Genomic DNA, 26,666 nt, shown 5'->3' with positions numbered 1-26,666 from the left:
TCTCTCTCTCTGTTTAAAGTTGTTGATAAAGTGCTGTCAACAAATATTTTTCCTCCACATCCTATAATGCACAGCACATTGGACTACGGCAGCTGGATTAGTTAATACTTTTTGTGGTTGGGTCTGTTCTAATTTGGATCATGTTCTCGCCACAAACAAACCGCTCCAGGGTACGTTTGAAAGTGTACTGAGAACACCTCTTCAAGTAGGTCTCAGTACGCTTTTTTGGTCCGCTTTTGGTGTGTACTCGAGTGCGGTTGCTACATTCACACCTGCCCACACGAACCGCACTAAGAGGGAAAACGAGCTCTAGTGCGATTCAACTGAACTAAATAAGGCAGGTCTATGACTGCCAACCCTACGAGGACTTGAAGAGATGATGCCAACCATCTAAAAATCTTCAAAAACAACTAACCCATAATACAATAATCAGTCCCTCCAGGATTCCCCCGCCCAAAAAATTGACTATAATATTGATTATGTGGCAAGTTTTTGGAAAATTTGCGGCAAATTTTGAGGCTTTTTAAAAAATGTTTTCCTGCGAAAAATATAAACCAATGTACACGTCTTAACCCTTTTGATTTACACCTTAATCTTTAAAGTTTGACCTTGAGAATCATTGATTTCTGTAATTTATATAAAGAAAACACAGAGAGAACAGAGAGAAATTAGACTTTGCCCAATATATTAGACTGTCCAAAATATGCTGAAAATCTGCAGCATTTAAAAAAAACTGCAACATGCTTGATTTTGCATTAAACTTAGCGATCGTGAAATCACACAATCCTGGAGGGTCTGAATAATACACTTCATTAAACATTTATTATTATTATTATTACATGAAAATATTATTTTTGTGAAAAACTGCAGCTTAACTACATTTATCTACTCCAACCCTTAACACAACTCCTTAACTTTTCAGATTTGACTGTAATCTAATGAAGTGAACCCTTTGTGAATCTGCTTTGGAATGATCATTAAAATAAAAAGCGCTATACAAGTAAACTTGAATTTAATTGAATATAGCACAGAGACTATTGTCACATGCACCACAGTTTCATTATGACAAAACAATCTTCCCTAGAAGGCAAACTGAAACTTGGATCATAACCACTGCTCCCTTGCTTGCTATCTGATGACTGGAAGATCAGACAGAGCATGGGAGAAACATGTTTTTAACCTTGAGCAAAATACTTAACCTGAATTAATTTAGCAATTACCCATCTGTACAGTGGGATAATGTGAGCTCTTCTCCCAGGTGCGCCAGTGTGAAAACAGACAAGTGCAAGCGAGATTCAATACATCATGTACAGCAAATACCTTGAAGCAAAACAGTTTAACTTGTGATGAGAAACCTATTCATAAAACTAATGCAGTTCGGCACACAAAGTCTCTTACAGGCTTTCCAAAACACAGACCTATCACAAACACTGTCACAATATAATATAAAAAAAGAAATAAAGCATTTTTTTTTCACCCTATAACAAAAAACACAGCTGAAAGCACAAGACAGACTAGTCGCCAATCATTTATTTTTGTCTAGTTTCCACTAGACCAAGTTTTAAGAGTCTGTCCAAGTGAAACATGGTGATGGATCAGAAGAGAGAGCATTGAGAGTATTTTCCATTATAACTTCTGGGTTCTGTTCTACAAACAACCTTTGTATTTTAGAACACATTTACATTAAATCCACAAAGTTACAGCTAACAATGGACACAAGGGACTGTTCCATTCTTGTTTTAAAACGTACAGTGCTATGTACACTCTCCGGCCACTTTATTAAGTACACAATACTAGTACTGGCTTGGACCCCCTTTTGCCTTCAGAACTACTTAATCCTTTAAGGCATGGATTCAACAAGGTACTGGAAATATTCCTCCGAGATTTTGGTCCATATTTACATCATAGCATTTGTCGGCTATGATGTAAATTTGTCGGCTGCACATCCATGATGCCATTCTCCTTTGTTTGGTACTAATGGGCCCAAAGTGTGCCAAGAAAATATCCCCCACACCATTACACCAACTTCACCAGCCTGAACTGTTGATACAAGGCAGAATGGATCCATGTTTTCATGTTGTTGAAGCCAAATTCTCACCCTACCATCTGAATGACGCAGCAGAAATTGAGACTCATCAGACCAGGCAACATTTTTCTAATCTTCTATTGTCCAATTTTGTTGAGCCTGTGCAAATTGTAGCCTCAGTTTCCTCTTCTTAGTTGACAGGAGTGGCACCCGGTGTGGTCTTCTGCTGCTGTAGCCTGTCCGCCTCAAGGTTTGACGTGCTGTGCTTTCAGAGATGCTCTTCTGCATACCTCGGTTGTAACGAGTGGCTATTTGAGTTACTGTTGCCTTTCTATAAGCTCGAACCAGTCTGTCCATTCTCCTATGACCTCTGGCATCAACAAGGCATTTGCGCCCACAGAACTGCCGCTCACTGGATATTTTCTCTTTTTCGGACCATTCTCTGTAAACCCTAGAGATGGTTGTATGAGAAAATCCCAGATCTGTAGTTTCTGAAATACTCAGACAAGCCTGTCTGGCACCAACAACCATGCCACGTTCAAAGTCACTTAAATCACCTTTCTTCCCCATTCTGATGCTCGGTTTGAACTGCAGCAGATAGTCTTGACCATGTCTACATGCCTAAATGCATTGAGTTGCTGCCATGTGATTGGCTCATTTGAAATTTGCAATAAAGAGCAGTTGGACAGGTGTACCTAATATAGTTGCCAGTAAGCGTATAAAGAACATAACTGAAAATTGTTACAGTCGTTAATTATAATTACAACAAGATCATTAATTTTAAACTGCTAGACTGGTGCATTAGTGGATTTGCATATGCACATTTTAGTGAATAACCAAGGACAAATTTGGATATGCAAGTTGAGGTAAGTGCTAACTGAAAAGTTACCCAAGACAACTAAATGAGACAAAGCAAAGACAGCTTAAAAGACAACAACAATATTCTCTGAAGACTAAATTTGACCAAAAAGCCCATCTAAGCAAGTAACTAACTTAAATGAATTGCCCATGTTTGGGGAAATAATTAACTTTACGGTCCAGAACTCATTAGGGTCTTACTGAAATCAATACCAGCAGCATGGTAATTGGTGTTCCAATGAGTGCAAAGCCATTACTGAACGATGTGATGCTTTTTGCTGGGGTACGGTTTTAATAAACTTACTTCACCGAACGACAGTGGCGACCATTACAACACAGCCAGTAAAATCCCTCTTTTTGTTTTAATGAACTACTAAAGAACATAAAAACAACAAACAAGTTGTAGGCGGAAAACAAGGACTCATAATTAGCCAGAATAGCCTTTGCAGACCAGATCAAGTACGGAGGGGAGTGTCTCTTTTAGCACTTCTCTGGTAATGACGAGCGTGCAAATTGAGCGCATTAGAATTAGATGCTAATCAAAAGCATTGTGTGAGCGCTAGTTTGAGCTCCAACGGGAAAAGCGTGTCAACTACTGGAAGCAAAAGGCTCCGGTCTGCCTCTCTTCTCTGATCGTCGATGAGTCTCCGGCGCTTTCCTCTGATAGAGTCTTTCCCTTCAGAGTTTGAGCGAGGCCATATGCGAGGTCAGAGCCTCCACAGACTGCCGAGCTTCAGAGTCAAGCTGTGAGACACTTGCACGCATCTAAGGATGACAGCTTGTCTCTTATCTTTGGTGCTTCTCTTGTGGCCCGTTTGCTCCATTATTTTATCGTTCCATTTTTCCAGACTTTTTTTCCAAGAACATTTCCAAATAGAGGAGTTATCCAAATAATGAAGGATTAGGCAAAACTGCCCCTTGAACTTCCCCTCAGTAAATAGGCAGATTCAAATCTAAATCCTTTGTTTCAGCAGCCACCCATGCTCCCCGCAGTTTGAGACGTGACATCACATTTTTAACAGCGCCAGACTCCCGAAGACAGACTCTTGCCATTGCTATTCAAAAGCTCTATGGCTTTGGTGAGAGCAGTCTGACCCAATATAGCTGATGTGAAAAAACAGCAGCCGAGTGCAGGTCTTGGGCTGCAAACTGCAAGTATGTCACACTTTCAGGGATCCCACAGTAAGACAAATGTAAAATGCTTTTCCCTCACTTTCACTGACTGCACTGCACTGGGTGAACACACAAGAAAATGTATCTTTTATTGTTGTCACGTTGCATCTGTTTTAGGCATTAGTGCTAAAGCCTGAAACAAAGCAGGACTGGAAGTTAGATTGAATTGTTTTATTTAATTCAAGGAGCTGGGTGAATCTTTTCAGTTAGCCCACAACATTATTTCAACATTGATTAGAACATTAAATAACCATTTATTTACACAAATCAGAGTTTAAATGACTAAATACTGGTTGCAGGTTAAAAGACTTTGTCCCAATCAGGTTTTTTGCCCTCGAGTCCAAGTCATTTCATTTTGAGTATCTACCAATACCGAAACCTGATCCGATACTTCTATAATAAATAAAAAAAGAAAAAGTAAAAAAAAAAAAAAAGTAAAAATCCAAGATGTTCCTTTTTTAAATTAATTCACTTCATTTTAACATTCAACAACTCAGTTAACAAACAGAGCACTTCTGTGAGGTAGCTTGAACAATCAAGTAATAAATAACATCAATTCTTCACATTTGGACTTTAGTGCAGCATGAAATAAAAATAAAATCTAATATAAAATACCCTGCAGGCAATCCCAAGTTGACATATCTCACAGTTTGCTATGGCAATGTTGTCGTCATCAACTTTATAATACCTCCAGACCGCAGACACACTCAAGCTTTCCGCTTTAAGCTGCTTCCGTGTTCTACTTTGCCGGCATTTAACCAATAGCGTCTCTGCAAAAAAAGTGATGTCATGCCGCATGCATTGTTGTTTCTGCGAGAAGTCAAGAAAGAGGTCTAACTCTGTGCCACCGTATAACTAAAGATGGGTTAAAAAATAATGAGAATATATATATATATATATATATATATATATATATATATATATATATATATATATATATATATATGGTGAGTTCAGATGCAAAAACCTCTAAGTTCCATCTGAAATTTTCTTCTATTATTAGCATTTTTGTCAGGCTCCTATGTTTTGATTCAGTCATTTTACTTTTATGGCAAATAGTAGGTTATTGATTTTAACATGAAATAACTGAACATAAACATAAGAGGCTGAGAAAAATGCTCATTGTCGAAGAAAATTCTTGATGGCACTTAGAGGTTTTTGCATCTGAGCTCTTCATATATATATATATATATATATATATATATATATATATATATATATATATATATATATATATATATATATATATATATATATATATTCAAGTCCTGATCGGGAAGAAACGTCTGATTCCGACTTTGTGTGATCGGGCCCGATTTCCGATGACGTGATCGGATCTGGACATCCCTACTCAGAACCTAATTATTTTCAATTCTGTAAGTGACTAATTATGCTAGCTAATTAGCTCCCTAACATTTTAGCTACAGTATATAGCAGTTTTTGTTTAGTGTTGTCACGATACTGGAATTTCGGTACCGAGCGGCCCTTTGTCAGCTAACATTTAAGCGCTGTTGATCGTGTTTTTTAAACGCATATGTTTTGTCATTGTGTTCCCATGCTCAATAGAAATGACTGTGATTGGCCGTGAAGGTCATACTGTTTACCAAGTCCAAACACAAAAACATACTACTGGAGCATTTCAAAAGTGCAAAGATCAGTCGATTCATCTCATAGCTCATAGACAGACCAGCTGATCTCTGCTGCTTTGAGAGTTATTTCTGTTGAGCATGTGGACACAATGGCAAAACACCAGTGTTTAAAAACATGCTCGACCATGCTTAAATGTTAGCGGGAAATGGACGTTTTTAAAACTTCAATACCGATTGGTGCCGAAATTCCAGTATCATGACAACACTAGTTCAGATAACAATATCCACACCAAGCCGATGGTCAGCCTATGGTCTCTGTCAAACTGTCAGTCAGCATCGGCCTGCCTGGTTGAATTGATGTTTTGCTTCTCATCGGGTTAACGTTGGAGATCGTTGACCTGATTCAGCATATAGAATCGGCATTGGCCGTTGGTTGAAGACAGTGCGATTAGCTATTCAACAACAAATCAGAGCAAGAGATCAAAAACTGAAGTGACTTGCAGGTAAACAAGTCAAGAAGAAACAAAGAAGCCGGCTGTAATTTCACTACATTTCTCAAATATTGGCAAACGATATGAATTACTAGATCATCAGACGCATTTTGCAAGAAAGACATGTCCTCAACGCAGGATCACGGTTCAGTTGGCTGCCGTTCCGCTTGGTGTTCATGTACAGATTTTAGGTCGAGAAGGGGACCTGTGAGCCAACAACACAGTTTCATCTGTGCTAGTTATTTGGTGTCGGCTTGGTGTGGCAAAGCCCTAAGAGCAGTATAACGGAGTAAGCTTCAGTCTCAACGTGATTTCAGTTACAGCTTGGTGACTGCATTTTACTTAAGTGACTGCCAGTGAGAAAGAAATTAAATCCAGAAAAACTCAAAATAAAAAGTCCTTGACCCATGGGAAACCTGTACTTTTGTCTGCATGTAAAGAGTATTACAGAACCTGCACCTATTCTGTGGCACTTGTCTAAAGGTCACCTTTTCAAACTAGTGCACAAATATCAAGCGAGCACTTGTGGCACAGTCAGCCATGAGGGCCGCCCCACCTCCTGGACCAATCATGCCCTCTCCCAGTGGGAATGGTGGTACCACAGAGCAGCTGGTACTAGCAGGTGGCAAGCGACTGACCCAGGTCAAGAATTTAGCTCTGAAACAGCTGTCCAACACTGCGGATGCTGCAAGCTCCCTCAATGATGTGATCTATAGAAAAATGCAATTTGGTGAATACTGTTTCAGTTTAAACTATTGTGAACCGGTTATTTGGTTAGAGTGGCAAAGGGGGTCAACAAACGTTTGGTTATGAAGAGCCACTTAAACTAGTTCTGGCCAATCAATGTGCTAGAGTTGCATGATGCTAGATAAACTCAGAATCATGATATTTAATTTATTTATTTTTGATGGACCAAATTAAACAACAAGTAGTTTAGAAGAGAATCTGACATTTTGTTTGCTGCCATTTTTTCTAGATATTACGTTGTTAATTTGTATTATAATATACACTCACCAGCCACTTTATTGGGTACACCTGTCCAACTACTTGTTAACGCAAATTTCTAATCAGACAATCACATGGCAGCAACTCAATGCATTTAGGCATGTAGAAATGGTCAAGACGATCTGCTGCAGTTCAAACCGAGCATCAGAATGGGGAAGAAAGGTGATTTAAGTGCCTTTGAACATAGCATGGTTGTTGGTGCCAGACGGGCTTGTCTGAATATTTCAGAAACTGCTGATCTACTGGGATTTTCACGCACAGCCATCTCTAGGGTTAACAGAGGATGGTCTAAAATAGAGAAAATATCCAGTAAACGGCAGTTCTGTGGACGCAAATTGCCTGGTCTGATGAGTCTCGATTTCTGCTGCAACATTCAGATGGTAGGGTCAGAATTTGGCATAACAATATGAAAGCATGAATCCATCCTGCCTTGTATTAATGGTTCAGGCTGCTGGTGGTGTAATGGTGTGGGGGCCACAGCCTACCTGAGTATTGTTGCTGACCATGTTCATCCCTTTATGACCACAGTGTACCTATCTTCTGATGGCTACTTCCAGCAGCATAACACACCATGTCATAAAGTGTGAATCATCTCAGACTGGTTTCTTGAACATGACGATGAGTTCACTGTACTCAAATGGCCTCCACAGTCACCAGATCTCTCAATCCAATAGAGCACTTTTGGGATGAGGTAGAACAGGAGATTCGCATCAAGGACAAATCTTCAGCAACTGCGTGATGCTATGATGTCAATATGGACCAAAATCTCAGAGGAATATTTCCAGTGCCTTGTTGAATCTATGCCATGAAGGATTACGATACACGGTGAGTGTAAATATATAAAGCTTAATGAATGAATGATTCAATGATTTACTTACAACAATATCACGCTTCATTACTGGTGTGGGGGGAGGGGGGTATGTTGAACTTATTGTGATAGGATAGTAGAGGACAGACAGGAAAGCATTGGGAGCAGAGAGAGACGGGAAGGATCGGCATAGGACCTCGAGATGGGAATTGAACTCGGGTCGCCGTGAGCACCATGGTGCTATATGTCGGCGCACTTAACCACTAGGCTATTGGCGTCAACAAGAATTAACATTTTTGACATTTTATTACAGCATCACGTTATTTCCAATAGGTGATTTATTATTATCGCTAGATTAGATATCACTTTTTATATCCAAAATGTAATCTTATCCCAGTACTTCTGTATTAACTTGTACACTGTACCCAGTACACTGTATTAAACAGTGATTTAATATGACATGACCAGTTCATTTTGCAATGAAACATTATTTTTTTGCAATATATTTTTAATATTCTTGCAATAACATTTTTTTCAGACCAAAAACAGTGACAGTAGCACTAAGTAGAGAAAGAGTGAGAAGAGGAAGAACTCAAATTGATTCTGCACTCCTCTATAGGCCTTAGTGCATTTTATACGTTTTGTTTCACTCCTGAAGAGGAGAGCAAGATACTTTGTGTGTCTACGAATTTGTGCAGCTCCATGAGCTGACACTGCAACACTGCTTTTGGCACAGTAAAGCACTACTAGATGCTTCAAGGTTGCCCTCTGATTCAGTGGTGCTAGGTTATGAAGTAGCTTGTTTCAGTGAACTGACACTAAAGGGGGAGGAATGTGTGTGTATATATGTGTGTGTGTCTGGACCAGATCCCTTACTGCTGTTGTATGTGTTTCATCTAACCATGCAGGATGGCAGAGCAAATGACTGATTTAGCCATTTTCTTACTCTCAGACACAGTATGAGTTTGAGAGTGCAGCTTATTTGATGTAGATAACACTGCTGACAGCTCAGACAAAATAAAAAGATAAAAAATTATCCAATGAGCTCAAAAATGACTTTTTTTAATTTACTGACTTGCTCCAACATTTGTACATGTTGGCGCCAAATGGTGCAGTGGTTAGTGCGCCGACACATGGCACTCTGGTGTTCACGGTGATCTGAGTTCGATTCCCGGCTCGAGGTCTAATGCAAATCCATACCCTCTCTCTGCTCCCCACGCTTTCCTGTCTATACTCTCTACTGTCCTATCAATTAAAGGTGAAAACCCCCCAAAAATATTAATAAAAAAATTTTAATAATTAATTAAAATAAACACAAAACAAAAAGCCTGGGCACCATTAGCCACAAAATCATTTGATTTATTTCATAACTTTATTCCTTCAAATTACACAGCAGTGAATGAATCAAAAATTACAGCAAAAATATTTTTCTTTTCCCCTTCATCAGAAATATCAGTATAAATTTTAAACAATCATGTGACAAAAAACTGAAACAGCTGTGCATGTTTGGCATAAAGCATTGACTAAAGAATGATTTTAATAATTGCCATAATATTTTCCTCAAAACCGCCATCATTTTCTCAAGACAAAAAAATTACTTTTTTTCTTTTTTAAATTCTTTAAGATTAATCAGTTTTTGGATTAACTGCAATGGTCAGAGATCCATTAAGGAAGTCATTAAAATTCAAATGCATAGCCAACAGCTCTATTCGTAAAAAAAAAAATAAAAAGTAAATCAGAGAAACTGAATGTGTGAAAAATGCATATATTCTTCATTCTAAATTACTCTCTGCTGTATGCTGAGATGAAAGGATGAACAGTCACATGTTCTGAAGGTTGTAATTAACTAATGCATCCTAAGCAGATGAAATCTGATAAGCAAGCGGGTAAGTAAGTAGTCATTTAACTGGTGCTTTTAAGCAAAGTGACTGACAAGAACACAAAAGTGAGCACTGTTCCTCACGTGGTTTGAACCAGCAATCTTTCAATTTACTTTGGGAAAAAAAAGGAACCTTTGGCATTATGCCACACCACACACACAAATAAATGTGCATACTGGATTTTAAATTAGTCATGAAAATGTACTGTATATATATATATATATATATATATATATATATATATATATATATATATATATATATATATATATATATATATATATATATATATATATATATATATATATAAATTAATACTTTTCCTGTTATATCTAATGATTTATTCTTTTTTTGACCTCGTAATTTTTAAAGGGGTGGTCCAGATTGTATTTTTAAGGTTTGGTTGTGTTTATAAGATGCAAAGCAATGTGTGCTCATGCTTCATTTGTAAAAAAATTTGGTTATTTTTTCATATGTCTTACTTTGATTCTATACAGCTACTCAGCTAACATGAAAACGACTATCATATACTGTCATATGTCCCAGTTCCTCTGAAAGTCCGTCCTCAGAAGGCTCTGATTGGTCAGCTAACAATGTGCTGTGATTCGCGGATTGGCATTACGTCATTCCTTACAGGCACACGCTTTTACACTGTGTAAACATTCCAGTCAAAGCAGCTGTTAGCAGCGTTAGCTGCCTGAATCAAACAGAAAAATGAAGAGCACACAGCTGGACCTCACGCCTGCTCTCTAAAATAAAATCTGACAAGTGTTTTTCATATATATTCGGAATAAGCATGTGTAAGTAATACAAAAAAATATTCTATTATCTAATATCTTCTAATATCTTTTGTGAGTTTGTTGTTCGAGATGTAGAATGCGCGGAAAGTGGCTGCATAGAGAGACACTGGATGCACTGCTGAAGATTGTGGGTGTTTATAGCGGTTTCACTGATAAACTAAAATTTTTAGCTAAATTGCGGTGCCAAACAGCATTTCCCATTGTTTGCATCCTTGTTTACGTCCTCGCTACAACAAACATTGATCAATTTTAACAAATAAAAATAATTACAGGTTGTCGCTCACAAGTGCACAGCTTTGTCTGTTGGAGGAGCTTTAAACGAATCCAGCACTAAACTGGGAGAGATTCTGGAAGTTCTCCTTTGTCAAATGCTAGCTATATCTTTTTTACAATTCTCTGAAACATAATTACAATTAAATTGTAAGCACTTCTGTCTTTGTGCCGTGTCTGTTGGAAGCCCAAATACAGAAACAGAACAAGCTCTGTGCAAATAGCAGCGTTTAGACGGCATTTTAGCTTTCTCTGCTATAACATTACACACCTCTGGCCATGCCCCTTCGCTGTGCGGGGTATATGCACGCAGTGAATGCATGTAACCGGAATCCCTTGTGATCTCACTAGCCCAGATGTATTTTTTTGTAGTTCCCAAACTGTGTTCGCTGTAGGCTTTGCTAAGCTAACTCTGTAAAAGCCAATGTCTCCCTTTGCATTGAACTTTGAGTGTCTTACATTCAGAGATGTTGTTTATGTTCAAACAGCTACATTACACATCAACTTAAGTTTAAAATATGATATCGTAGCGGACCACCCCTTTAAATAAAAATGTCATGCCAAATTTGCTTAAAAAACAAACTAGGCATTTCCTGCCCGTTTCTTACAACCGGAGGCCAGCTCAGAATTAAATCATCATTCAGCATGCATTCAAACAACAACAGACTAATATTGGGTCTTGTTTACACCTGCTATTTACAGTTTCTATTAATCCAAACTAAAGTGGGCAACACTAAATACACTTTTAAAAGTCTAAAACCTTTTGAGTTTGTCCACTTTTGACCATTTCCAAAGGTAGTTGAAAGCACATTCAACTAGTCTGTTTTTTCGTTAAATAAATGTTCATGTGGTTAAATGCATTATAACATTACAACTGATCTAACACATCAGTATTGCACCCAAACAATCAATTCATTCCTCACTGCCTTGTACCACATGAATGAACTTAAATATTAATTTGGATGGCCACTACAATTTTGTTCCATTAGCTTACTTCAGTTACTACTAAGTTAAAGCGGTGATGAATCAGGTTTGGCATGCTACCCAGGTAGAGAAACCTGAGCTCAGAAATAATTGGGCCCAGGCCTCCCGCCTGGTCAAGAAGCATATAAGGGGGTCCAGAATCAGGTAGGTCTCGAGGGCGCCCCCTGGTAATGGGAAAAAAAGGAGGCAATGGGGTGGAAGGGGGCATTCTTCCAAAACGAAGATGAGGCAGTAGGGCAAAATCGTTCTATTTATTGCAGGTCTGAATCAATCAGGGGTGCGTTTATGAAAACCATCGTTAGCCAACTAAGGTGTTTCCAAAATCCAACTTTCTAACGAACATTCACAAACCTCTAAAGCTGTAGTTAGAAGCATGGATCCTGGTTGTGTTCTATTTTCAGTGTCCACCCCTATGTTCTATTCCTTTTGAACATTTTAACTTTTAATGATTAAAAAATATTGAAGTCATCTGTCTTAGGTATAATTTGCTTTCAAAGTATTTTTACAGTTCAGTTTTAGGGATCTTCATATTCACAATTGCGTTCCCTTCTCAGTGCACTTTGAAAACATTTATGCAATTTTGAACGCAGCCGTGGCTCATGACGAAAGCTATAGTGACTTATTTAAAAGTGGAATTTGTTTTGTGAAAACAAAAATATATAGCATACGTTAACGGATTTAATTTATAGTAGGTTATTTAATAATACGTGTTTCTGTACTGTATATGACATGGGCCTGTTGGTTAGAAGATTTCTGTAGTAGCTTGAATGTGTTAAAATGTAAAAGTAGACTTTTACAATAAATAAAACAAAATAAAAAAACAAGATCCTACTTAATAATAATAAAAATAAAATAATAATTATTATTACTAAGTAGAATTTTTCTTCATTTCTTAATGAATAGCCTACTGTAAATTACAACCATTAACGATTTATATGATTTATATATGAGATTAGAATACGTGTTAGCTAAGTGATTTTAAATGTCATATTCTCAATAATATTTGTAAAGGAAACATTGGCCCTATATGTGCCATTTACATATATTCCAATAATATGGAAAACAAGTGCATGCTTTTACTAAAACTAATATTGGATTTTGTTTTTAATGCGTGTGTGTGTAAAACAATACAATTTGCACCAAAAATTATGGGTTTTTTCTTTAAAGAAGTTGTTACTCCACCCCGTTTAGAGCATCAGTGTGGACAACTTACGTGGTTTGAATGACAGATCCGCGACAGAGAAACTACGGTTTTGGAAAACACTACATTATTCTTTTTCCCAAACGATGCCTCGTACTATGAAAGGCGAGTTATGTCGTTGTTTGGGAAATGCACCCCTGATTGGGTTATTGCTGACTACAGATAAGAGACCAGCCACAATCAATCATATCACATGCTCCCCTCGAAATTAGTTTGCAAAACTTAAATTATGAACTAGCTCAGCAGGCAAAGCGTAGATGGATTTTAGTTGTTCAACACATTTTACAACAGGTGTATTCACACTATTAGAGCAATTCGGTCGAATGCGTTTTTACCTCTGAATGTGATCAAAAGTAGACAAGCTCAAAACATTTCCCACCCTATTTGCACCTGTACTTGTTGTCTCGTAATTGGATCAACGAAAAAGGCACATTATTATCAGGTATGAGAAAAGAGCCTTAAAATCTTACACGTAAATTTTTCTTAAAGATTATTGATCAACAGTTATGTGCAACAAACTAAATTAACCTTCATATATAATCAAGCTCTTTTTTCCAGTGTACTGAACTACCTGCGAGGCTTCCGCGAATCAACAGGACATCAGCACAAAACAAGCAGTAAATAAATAATTAAAGAAATAAATCAGTGAGTAATTGAAAATTAGTGGTGACACATTGATCCAGACTGCCCGAGTGGTGTTAAGCGGGCCTGTCTGAATGAGACGGCTGCCGCTAAAAGATGGTTTAAAGCGTAATTGATTTTTGTTTCCAACGAGTCCGAATCACAATGAGCTAATAATGTGGGATGATGAAGATCACTCTTCTGTGTTTATTCTCCTCACGCTTGCTTGACAATGCAGTCCGGTGTACAGACACACAGTGAGACGAGTTTCACAATAAACTTTTCACAATAAAAAGAGTATTGTTATTAAACCAACTAAAGAAAAACTGCCTAAAATGTAGGTGTTCTTATTCACTCTAATAGTACTAATGTCTTTTTATTTTGAACACAAATCAATCGGATTAATAATATCTTTATTGCACAACATGTAGTGTTTGCAATAATCATCATTTTTGACTATAATAATACAGGGTTTCATCAAGTCACATTTAGGACTTTTTAAAACCTTTTTAAAGGGCCACAAACCCCCCCTCTCAGCAGGGTGTTTTCACACCTCTAGTTTGGAAAAAAAGTCAGGAAAGTGGCTGTGTCCCGCTCTGTTTATTGGGAGTGTCGGGAAAGGGAAAGAGGGAAGGTTTTGCATGAAAATGGGAGTTTCGTTGGGCACGCGCTGATTTTCACAGAGACAAAACAAACACATATGCAGAGGAGAAAGACAGTGACTGTGTTTACATGAACATCAGTAATCGAATTATTTGTCAAATTATTAATTTGTCGACTTTAACTGCAGTTTGGTACTTTCATTCTGGAACATTTCATGCTTGCCCCCCATGACAAACCAGATATAAGATGTGGGGAACTGCAAGAAGAGTGTAGTTTTAATGGAATATTTGATACCGCATGGCGAATGGGAGAAAAAATCCCTTCTGCATTTCTCTGTAACTTAGATGCACTCGGTAGGTAATGTAGCGTCAGAAAGATGTGTGTGTATAGACAATCCTGTCACAAAATGCGCCGAAAATCCTACACGATGGTAATAGTTTGATGAAGGTGTTTACATGTTTACACTTGGAGAGCAGAATTTACAGTGGATTTTTCAGTCCCTAATATTGTAGTGATATTAATGTACTGTAAACTTGGTAACTAAATCATTTTGACTAAAGTATGTCTTTAAAAACTGAAAGAGTACTGCTGACAATATAAACTAACTTTGCCATCTGCATAAACAAACAAAAACCACTGATCACTCACTCATTTAAAAGGAGACAAGTGGCAAATCCAGATTTTACCATTTCCAGATGCGAAAAGCTCTCAGGTAAAAATGTTCCTTACAAACATATTTCTGTCACGTGCACTGTAGTCCACATGTGAGTCCAGCTGCGCTCTCATAGCGGGAAATAAAAACAAAACTTTCGTTGCAGCATATTTATAAACAAAACACTGACGACCCATGTCTCCAAGCAATTCTTGTTCTTCCACTTGTTTTGGCAACACAACGTGGCATCTCTCTGCCGTCTGAACACTGTAACAGGTAAAAACAGTCTTCGAAGCTATCATGCATATTAATGAAGTTGGACCTCATTCACAATAGAGCGTGCTAATTGGTTTGAACCAAGCCTTTCTCATGAATTAATGCTGCACACTTATATACGTCACGATGTACTCGCTGGTACAGACATCCACTCTCCACGCTGGATTACACGCAATGATCTAATCGCCTTGACGCAGCTTTAAAAATTCGCTTCGAACCGGAAGAGCGAATTTACTCGAAATAAAGCAAAAACAACCAATTTTCACTTTTTTTATGAAATATTTGTGTCCTGATTGTGTTTTTGCAGCGTGGGACACATATGACTGTCAACATCTCAAAAAATGTGTTTCGGTGTTTCCTGACCACTATGAATGAAATTTCAGACCTATACAGGGCTAAACGCTAAAGATTTATGTCTAAAGGCCAGGTTGGGCAAATGAAAAAGATTTTTACTCGCCTCATCAAAAAAATAGAAGTTATTTCTTAGCCACATATTTTGAATAATGTGTCAAAAAAAAAAAAGATTTTAATACTTTTCAATTGAATACTTTTTTTCAGTTGGCCTCTCCTGGCCCGGTTGGAAGAGGTGTGGCAAAACACGGTTCAGTTAAGCTTTGGCATGGTACGATTGTAGTGTGAGAACTAAGTGTGCCTGAGCACTAAACTGAAGATGCGACAACACTTGACTAGCACTTAAGAGAATGTTTCATATGGATTTATCAATAAATAATACTTTTCAATGAACACAAACTGTCATAGTTTATTAAAGACACAACCCCTCGCTGTACGTCAGCTGCACCTTTCAGCAAACCTCCTAATAAGTGCAGGACTTTTATGATAATGTATGAGCATCAGAAGTTGTGGATCTGTTCAGCAAAATATTTGACTGTGTCACTGCATCCCAAACGACTAAAAATAACACAAAATGACATAACATAGCAATGTCCACTGTGCTGAGTGAGAGCGCTTCTCTTCCTGTTAAACTGAAGAGTTGCATCATCGATGACATAAGTGTGCTCTGGCTCGGAAGGTACAATGCAGTGTGAGTGCAGGCCATCGGGGGAGAGGGGAGGTGGGACAAACGTGCTCCGGCACAGTTCAAGGCAACTGTAGCCATTGTGTGTACACCCTTAAACAAATGTTACTATAGGAAAAGAAATTAAAACCATGTTGCTAAATACAATATAATAAGCGCTTTATTGAAATGGATTGTTGTTGATCAGATAGATGTTGCCCCGCTTTACCAGGATGTAGGACAATTTAGACGTGTTTAAAATGGTTTCAAAACTACATCACAATTTTTCAGTAAATGTAAGACTTTTTAAGACCTAAATTTGAGTAATCTATGACATTTTAAGACCCCGCGGACACCCTGTAATTTCACAATTGTTGTTTTAACTATGCTACAAGATGAAATCCTTGTCACTCGTTTTGAAAATTGAACAAACACACGTTGAGATTCCAAAATCATTCACTGCATGATAAAATCTATAAGATTGCCACTTTAAATCAAATCATGAATGCAAAAAGAAGTAAGAAATAAAACAACTGCATTCATTTTTACTTTTTAAAATTATTATGGGTTATGTAAAACTACACCACCAAGAGTCTTGTTTTCTTCAACATCAGAGCGCAATCATTCAACAAACAAAAGTTTTTTTGTTTTGTTTTTTGCCATTTTAAAATAGGTCCAAAGCCAGAGAAGAACATTTGTAAAAGGGTTAGGCGATGTCGAACAATTTGGCATCGAACAATGTCTAATCTGAAACATCGCGATGGACAATGACGTGGAATTGTGTGGAATTAATTATTTCTGAATAATTAATTAATTCATAACCAATTAATTAATTGTAGCCTACCGTTTCAACTACCTGACCCGCATGGTCTTAGTCTTACCCATAACCAAATCATAAATAAATGAAGATAAATTACACACAAATTACCACCTGTCAATCACTTTTTCCGCGGGACTCTGGCATGAATAGGCAGAGTGAGCTGTGTCGTTATAATGGCGTCAACAATCTTGGTTGGTAAAAAAGGTGCACAACCAACAGGAACCAACCAACTGTATCTGCGGTTTTCGCTAAAATTACTAAGTACAAGCATGAAAGCGAAAGGTTAAAGCAGCATACTGATGCTGTGACTCGTTACCTGATATATTCTAAAGACCAAAGAGTTGTTAGATAGAGACAAGATAAATTAAATATCACGTTTAACGACTAAAGTGAGACGTGATCCAGCGGTACATCCTTGATAAACTGTCATGCACTGCTCTCTGGGGTTTTGTGCTCAAAGCATCGTAATGTCTATCGGCCATCAGCGATCGACGATGACATCGTCTATCGACGCAACCCTAAATTGTACATTTCAAAGTAAAGTTCTTAACTCCTATAAAAACTCTGCTTTAAACAAATTGAACAAGCCAATGATTCAATGACTCAATTCATAATTACAGTCACTTGCTATGTTTCTGAATGAATCATTGGATGAATCTCTCTTTAAAAAACTAATTTCAAAAATCTGTAATTTATTAATTTATGTCTAGGCAAGAAAACTAACACAAAAATAAACTCAGCAAAGCACATTTTAACACGAAATTCCTAAAATGATTGAGAAATCCCTTTTTGTTAATATCATTCATCCCTAATGACATGACTAATCCTTTGATATGTATATGCTATACGTTATAGAACACAAATTGCTGAAATATTTTTCTCATATTTCTTTTTTCTATGTCTACACATCTTTATGAACTTACATATTAGCTTAAAAAGGCTTCTGTCAAAGGCCAGGCTTTGCTCAGAAAAAAGGCAGTGAATTTTAAAATATATTCCAAAACTTTTTTTGGAAACTTTGTACAAACATTTGAGATCAATATTTGAGCTGAGCTTTTGGTGGCAGGCGGTGGAGTTTGGGATTTTACCTTCATGCACAGTCACGCCACAGTTGTCACACTGGATGATCTCATCCGCATCTTCGCTGTTGTCTCCCAGACACACGCAGCAGATAAGGATGTGCTCCATCCGCTGGGAGCTCCAGGTCTGAGGCCGCTCCAACAGAGAGTCCTGTGGAAACAACGGATAACTTAACAGTCCAGCTCCAGTTAGGGGTGTTACAGCTGATAGAACGACTAGTGTTCTCTACTAAAGTCCAAATATCTTCCTCTAAAAAATTGAAAACAAGGGCTTACACCAGTGTGGGAGAAAAAAAAAAGAAAAGCCACTCAAAAGCTTCAGCTCTAATTCCACCTCTGAGATTGGAAGATTAGCCAATCCTATAAACTGAAGTTCTCAGATAAGCCCATTCACAAGGATTGCTCTTTTGTATGAACAATCTGATGGTTTGCGAGCCAATGGCTGGATTATCTGATTGCCTGTGTATTCTTAAATGCACAATTATGCAATTGCATTTGAGATTTCAAGTCGGTTCCTTTTCATGCGACTAAACTTTTGAACAAATTTAAAGTGGGTAAATCCATTGACTATTTGATGTACTTCACATTCATATCAGTTCTCAGAAAATACAGTGGACGGACTTCTTTATGGTCATATTATTTATAAATCGAATCTGAATGGCATTTTGTGAAGAAGTTCTTTGAACAAAAGGTGAAATATAATCAAATATAAAGAATAAGTATGGCGTAGCATCTACAAGTTAAATATACCTGAATAAACATGAATAAATTATATTCAGAATCCTGAAGAATCTAAAATGTGTTTTTACTATGAATTAATGAAGTAAATAAGTTATTTACTGTAAATTATAATAATAAAAAAGAAGAAAAAAAAGTTAGCAATAGTCAAAGATTGCAATTATTTTTTATTATATAAATGAGATGATTTTCTCACTAAGAATGTCTATTCTTTCCCTTTATATATATTCATGTGGTGACATCTGAATTTCCAGCAATAATTACTTTTTCAGAAATCATTCTAATATTTTGATTACACCATCAGGTAGTTATTATTACAACGTTTGATATTCAAATCTTTTAGTAATATACATTTTTAACTACCACTTTTAATCACTTTAAATGGAACCCTGGGCATTAAGACATGTGTGGCTTAATATAAATCATGACACTTTGTAAAATATGAAAAAAAAAGTAAAAAATATCTACGTTATTCAAAATAGTCCATGTTTATTTTGGACCATGGAGACCGCCGTTGTTTAAGTTGACATCATTTGGGTCCACCGCCTCTGATGCTCTAACATTCCCATAAATGCACCAAATCTAGTGATACGAAATGCTCATGTTTTGCCATTTATGCCACTTTTGGTTGTAATTTTCAGTCAAAGGGATCTTGATTTTCATTACAGGAATCCCTCCAGACATTGAGTAAAATTTACATTGAGAAAAGGCTGAGAAAAGAAAGTAGCCAACAAACATGCCGACACTTCAAAATAAACTGGAATAAATTTGGATTTTTTTTAATAACAATTTTTTTTTCTACATATTTCTCAAAGAGGCATCATTTATTTTATATCAAGGCTGGTTGTGCAATTAATCAAAATTCAGTTTTGATTTCGATTTTGGCTTCTAACGATTATGAAAAAAACATTAATCAAAATAAAATGATTATTGCTAGCAGCCATTTAGCCTTCAAGGTGACGTCATAGTTCCTCCACTTTATTAATATTGATCTTAAAATAGTTTTACAAAATTAAAAGCTGCTTTTATTCTTGCCAAAATAAAACAAATAAGACTTTCTCCAGAAGAAAAAATATTATAGGAAATACTGTGAAAAATTCCTTGCTCTGTTAAACACCATTTAGGAAATATTTATTAGAAAAAATTCACAGGAGGGCAAATAATTTTGACTTCAACTGATAATCGTTTTGAAAAATTGTGATTACAATTATGACCCAAATAATCGTTATTATGACTTTTCCCATAATCGAGCAGCCCTAATGAAGGCATATTGTCTTGATACTCCCTTTAATAAACCTAGCAATCAATATCAATTTGCTCAAATTGTTTCAGCAACTACTTTTTTTATTTTATTTGTAAAGAATGTTCAACTTTAGGCCCAATCCCAATTCTACCCATTAGCCCTTCCCCTTACCCCTACCCCTCGTTTTGCGCGTGCACATCAAGGGGTAGTGGTGTCCCAATTCTCTTTGGCTTGAGGGCGTAGGGATAAGGGAAAGGGTGAATAGGCCTTCGAACGAAGATTTTTCAGGACCACACTCGAAACCAAGGGGTAAAAAAATTTCCCAGAATACACCAGCCAGAGCGGTAGGATAGTTACACCCGGAAGTAAAGAGATCCACAAATTAGTATTTTTTGTCATTATTCAGAATTTTTACGACAAACACGTTTTAATATATTCATAACCGCGTTCATGTTTTACCGTCTTGCTTAAAAAAAACTCTAAATTTCGCGATCTATAATCCCTAATAATAACTCCTGTATAGCAGTTCCACACCATTCTGACACTTGATGACACTCGAACACCCTTTCAGTAATGTCTAGTGGCTGCGGAATGGGTTTTCTACAGTGTCTGCTATAATGTTAATGTTGTTTTTTGTGTGTTTAAATAGATGTACATGGCCACGGTGTAAATACAAAGTATATTTACGATCTAATTGCCACATTAGATCGTTACGATAACATAATATACGTGTTCTGTGATTTCCTGAAGATAAATACCAAAAAATAGCACAACTGGAATAACTACAGCAGTCGCCATCATCTAATCTCATATGAAGCAAGAGATCGCGATGGCATATGATGACGTGTGCAGGTGCTGTAGTGCTGTCCCAATTCTTAGGGATAAATTTTGAAGCCCTTCCCTTTAACCCTCGGTTGTAAGGGCCAAGGGGAAGAGGTAGGGGTACAAAAATAGAATTGGGATTGGGCCTTAGTATCTTACCTCATTGCCCTTCCCATGGGATGTGCTGTGGCTGTCATTGGTCTCCTCCTCGTCAAACGCCCCTGTGTTTTTTCCGGCTTTCTTTTTTGGTTTCTTCCCTTCATCCTCACTATCACTGCTACTGCTCTCATTATCATCACCTTCATCATCATCGTCGTCATTATCATCCTCATTGTCCTCTTCATCACTACCACCATCATCATCATCATCATCCTCTTCGCCGCTCCCTTCTTTCTCCTTTCCAGATGATGCCTTTCCTTTCTTTTTTCCATGCGTAGGCCTCCAGTCATTGTCATCCTCGCTGTCGTAATCATCCATTTCGTTCAGCTCTTCCATCGTAGTGAAGTCCAGCATGGGTCGGTTGCGCCGTAGGTTCCATTTTTTGGGCTCTGCTGAGTTTTCCTCTGTCGTACCGCTACCATTCGGTTCCGTATCACAGGATTTTTCTCCCTTTTTGCGACTCCTGGAGCTTCCTCCTGTTTCTTTACTGCTGGTCTCCTCTGAAAAGCACTCCTTGACTTTCTCTTCTTCTTCATCATCTTCATTCAAGTCTTTGGTCTCTTCTTCATCTATACCCTCTTCATCAGCAGAGGCAGCAGCAGCATCAGAGTCGCTCTCAGAGCCCGCGGCACTGTCTTTTGAGCCCTCCTCATCACTGCCATTGCCAGTGCCCTCTGAACCTGGTACACAAGCATGAGAAATAACCGAACAGTGTATTTTTGTGTGTTTCAAACTAAATATAAGACACTTTAGATGTGATGCAACAAGCCTGTCAACGTTAAAAGTGGTACTTTAAATAATTTTTTTTATATAATGATAGAAATAATAAAAATAATTTTAAATTTTAAAAAAATTGTGCTGGGCAAAGATTAATTGCAATTAATTGCATCCAAAATCCAACTAAGTCCCCTTTTCTCACCACACTAAAACCAAAAAATACTATAAATTCTGAATGTACCTCAAACAGGTGAGTGGGCTTAGCAAACCACCTGTAAAACACACTCAATCATCTCATTAGCTATGTTTCCATCCACCTACTTTAATGTGAATTTTGGATATGTGCATAAAAAACTCTTGATGGAAACGCCAAGATGTGCATAAATTGAGGCGCAAGTAATTTATTAAATAAGGAAAAGTTTATATTATTATTATTATAATATATATTATTTATATTATTACTATTATTATTTTTTTCTAACCAATTTGTTTTTTCATTCTTTGCAAAAATCACCTCTTTCATCAATATGAATTGATTTAAAAAACTTATTATATTCAGATTAATAATATTGTTTTTTATTGTTACACAGCTAAAGACTTTAATGATTTTTTTCCTGTTCAGTAGATCATGAGCAAGATAAAATTAGTGAATTATGTTGACAGAAATTGTAACTAATTTGTGATAGTCTTGGAAAAAATAAAACAAAATGCAAAATAAAAACAAATCTGTCACAGCTTTAAAATATAAGGATGTATTTGTTGGCAGGGATGTTTTATTTTAAAAAATCTTATTAAATATATTTATTTAAATAAATGTATAAATCACAATAATATTTTTATCTCTCCTAACTCAACACTAACACAACAATTTTTGCACACTAGATCATTTTGAACTGTTGGGAAGTTGTATAAAACAGTCATGATTTAATATTTCACAACTTAATTTGTTTAATAACTGATCTACAGTTACTCATTTTTTTTTTCAGTTTTGAATGTCATCATGCCTTTACCATGTTAGTAATGCGTTACTGTGTTCCCTTTCTTTAACATTTAAAAAATTAAAGTATATCAGTCTGAGAATATACAAATTAATCAGATTTCTTTGACTTTATAACTTATTCTTACTCAAAAAATAATTACATATTATAAATACAGACCTACATATTATAACTTAAACTCATAAAAGTTTTCAAACAAAAACGCAATTTATTTTCCTTCCAAAAAGTGATAGAATTGTTTGCCCTTAGGCATGCGCATTAATATTTATCATCAAAAGAGAACCCTAAAATCTGTGTAAAATTGGGAACAATGTTTTCTAACATTATTACAACTTCAATGTTTTGCATCTAAAGGCACTCCATACATATGTAGGTCCAATATGACCCAAATAAAGAGTCATGCATGTGAAGTGCCAGGCATTTACTATGTATTTAAAACCTACCATGAACTACGAGTCTAGTTAGTAATTAATACTTTGCATCATTCTCTTACCTCCCATGACAATGATATATCGTCCAATTAGACTAGTGTGACACCGCATTTTTATTTCTCACCAGAAATTTCGACAAGCGGCAAAACTTTCAAACCCAAAGGGGTCAAAGTGTTAGAATTTCATTATCAGGTCGCAGATATTTCTGCACTATAGTTGACAGCAGCCTGATGGGGAAAGCTTTGCGTTAACCTCCAGTCTGTCATGGTGATATGGAGCCATTGCATACGTGACTTCAGTGTTAGTAATGCATTGCAGGAGGTCGAATCTACAGGCAGGTGGGAAAAAAAAACAGTGACGCATGTGGTGATGAAGGTCTCATCTCCACCTCAGCAGCTGCTTTCATGACAGGTGAGAAAACCTAAGAAGAGACCCAAGTCTAAAAGAGCTATCGGTGGTATAAATAAATATGTAACCATCAGTCAAATTTTGAACGTTTCACATTTATAAGACTTGCCACTACTACTTGTAGTCATTTTTTGATTCAATTGGTCCACTAATTTATTTTTGCTTTTTTACTGTATACCTAACATGTAAATGATAGTTATATGAGGGGGGTATTTTTATTATTTGTTTACCTGATGTATCTCCAACTTTAAAATCACTGTCGTCTGAGCTGTCATAGTCCAGAGCATCCAGCAGAGAGTCAGCCAAAGGTTTCACCTGCCGCCGTTTCGACCCCCGATCCACTAATAAAGAAATAAGAGTTCACAGCGATACATTCTTTTAGAAAACAGCTGACTATAATAGGCAGCATAAAATACTTACATAACTAAATTTCACATCATTACATTTAAATCAGTGTTAATTATTTGAAATAATAATAATAATATAAAAATGTCAGATGAAAACAAACAAAAATGGGAATACTTAATAGGTACCTATGTAAAATTTACATTTAAATATTTAAAAAATTATACAAAACTATATAGTAAATGTAGGGGAAAATAATATTAAAGTCTATGGCTACAGGTTTCCAATATTATTCAAAATATTGCATTTTGTGTTCAACAAATAAAAAAAAAACCTCAAACTGATTTGCAACACGTTTTTATTTTTTATTTTTCCTTGAAGTACTTAAATTATAAAATGATAAAAATAAACATATTTTTGTTATATACAATTTCAAGAAAAAATAAAATAGAGCTAAATTAAGCTGAAATATCTAAAAATACACATTAATAATAACCATTATAATTTTATTCTTTTTATTTTTCAATTGAAATATGAAACAAGTGTTGACAAAAAAAAACTTAAATAAATACATTTAACGTTAAACCCTTCCATTTCTTAAACTGAAATACAAAGCTAAGTAGAAAATGTATTACTACAGATCTAAAAAGAACTATATACACTACCTGTCAAAAGTTTGGGGTCAGTATAGAAAATTATTCTGTTCATCTTGGCGGCATATATTAAATGTAAAAAAAAAAGTCAAATTGTTAAATATTTATTAATTATTTCAATACCTGCTTTCTTATTGTATGTAGTTTCAAATGAAATTATTACTCCAGTCATTATTGCTTGTATTACTTTAATCCTTAATAATAATAATAATAATAATAATAATAATAATAATAATAATAATTAATATTAGAGTGATTTCTGAAGGATCATGTGACTGATGACTGGAGTAATGAAGTTGATAATTAATCTTTAAAATCACTGTAATACGTTATTTAATTAAATGATAAACTACTTTTAAACAGTTATTTTATAGTGCAATAACTTTTCACAGTTTTTACTGTATATTTGATTAGATAAATGCAGCCTTGGTAAGCAGGATAAGCTTATTTTTAAATATTTTAAAATTGACCAAATTTTTGTCCGGTGGTGTAGATACAAAAAAAAACTATAAATTGAAACATGCGTTATGGATGTGACCAAAAAGTCTGCAAGTTTACAGTATTAAACATACTTTGTAGAGATTCTGTGAATTAAACTGCACAGCCCAAAAGAAATAATGCTAATCAACAGGATAAGAGTTGGCTCTCTCTATGGAACAAACATGACTGACTTTATTTTATTTGCCATTTTTGCGGAAAAAGCTTCGTTATGGATGAGACGGATGTGAAACTGCCACTTATGTGACTTTGGTAAATCAAATATTATATTTTGAGAACACTGACAGAGACATTTATGAGTACTTTTAAAGTACTGTTCAACACTTGGACACACAAAAAATTTAGAAACTGTTTCTCTATTTTGGTGAAAACTTCAACTTTTCCATGGCAAGGTTGACATTTGCATGAAATTGCTCGTGATTTCAGATCGAATATTCAAAGTACCAAGGTAAACAATATAGGGAGCATGTCACAAACGGTCACTGAACGAATGTGCGAATATAAAACCAACTTTACCTCAAAAGAGTAAATGATCACAATTTTCCTTATGGGGTGAACCATCCCTTTAACACTATCCTATCATGTAAAACAATATCTTCGATGTCTTTACTTAAAAAAAAAAAAAAAAAAAAAAAGATGCAAACGAGCTCAGACTGTGATCGTCTCCAAATTGCAGTTCAGATCATTCATACATTAAGTTGGCTAAAGATGCAGCACAGCTCTATGACATGAATTAATAGGATGCTGTCATTGTATGCAACTCGCTGATTAAATACTGTAGGATGTTCATTTGATTAAAATAAGCTAGCTTTTCGGAAATAAAACAAAGACACAATGCTATACACACTAACACAAACAACTAAGAACTGCTGATATTATTTTAACGTGATACTCGGTGTCTGTAGAGCAGAGTGATGGAGAGATGAACTACACTTCAGTTAGCAACGAGCTAACGCTGCAGTAGCCTCGTGCTAAATATTAACGCTTATTTCTTACATTTCAAACCACAGCTGGTAAATTCTGATAGTGATTCTGTTGTGCTACCTGTTCTCTTTCAAAATGTATACTGTAACAGCGAGCTTTACTCACTTTGTGGGATTTTCTTGTTTGGATAGCTTGGACAAAGGTACAACGAACGCCTCCTCAGCTCATGTTCTGCGCATTACGTCGATGGTTTTGCGTATCACGTGTACGCAACGTGCTGACGTTCAGCTCAGGAACGAGGAGTTGGGAACCATGGCAACCGCCGCATCAGTTCTAGCTGTGTCACATTATTGACGACGAAAATATCTGGTATATATTTTTATTCTCATAAATAACTCTAAAATGGGCGCGGTGGGTATCGCCTCACAGCAAGATGGTCACTGGTTCGAGCCTCGGCTAGGTCAGTTGGCGTATTTGTGTGGAGTTTGCATGTTCTCCCCGTGTTGGAGTGCGTATCCTCTGGGTGCTCCGGTTTCCCCCACAGTCCAAAGACATGTAGTAAAGGTGAATAAACTAAAT

General features: G+C 36.3%; 1 protein-coding gene across 2 annotated transcripts in view; it reads right to left on the bottom strand.

Annotated features, from left to right (window-relative positions):
- Positions 1–26,332, bottom strand: part of phf14 (PHD finger protein 14) — a 162,160-nt gene extending 135,828 nt beyond the window's left edge. For both annotated transcript variants that reach the window (XM_056479623.1, XM_056479624.1), the window contains exons 1-4: positions 26,253–26,332; positions 23,898–24,008; positions 21,114–21,793; positions 18,161–18,302 (exon numbers count right to left, since the gene is read on the bottom strand). In XM_056479623.1, the coding sequence (XP_056335598.1) occupies positions 18,161–18,302; positions 21,114–21,793; positions 23,898–24,008; position 26,253 (934 nt within the window). In that variant the 5' untranslated portion in view covers positions 26,254–26,332. The remainder of the gene's footprint in view (positions 1–18,160; positions 18,303–21,113; positions 21,794–23,897; positions 24,009–26,252) is intronic.
- Positions 26,333–26,666: the final 334 nt, after the last annotated feature.

This window comes from Danio aesculapii, chromosome 19 (genome assembly GCF_903798145.1).
Source record: "Danio aesculapii chromosome 19, fDanAes4.1, whole genome shotgun sequence".
Lineage (NCBI taxonomy): Eukaryota > Metazoa > Chordata > Actinopteri > Cypriniformes > Danionidae > Danio > Danio aesculapii.
Note: the sequence above shows the minus strand (reverse complement) of the source record. Positions and strands in the feature narration are given on the sequence as shown.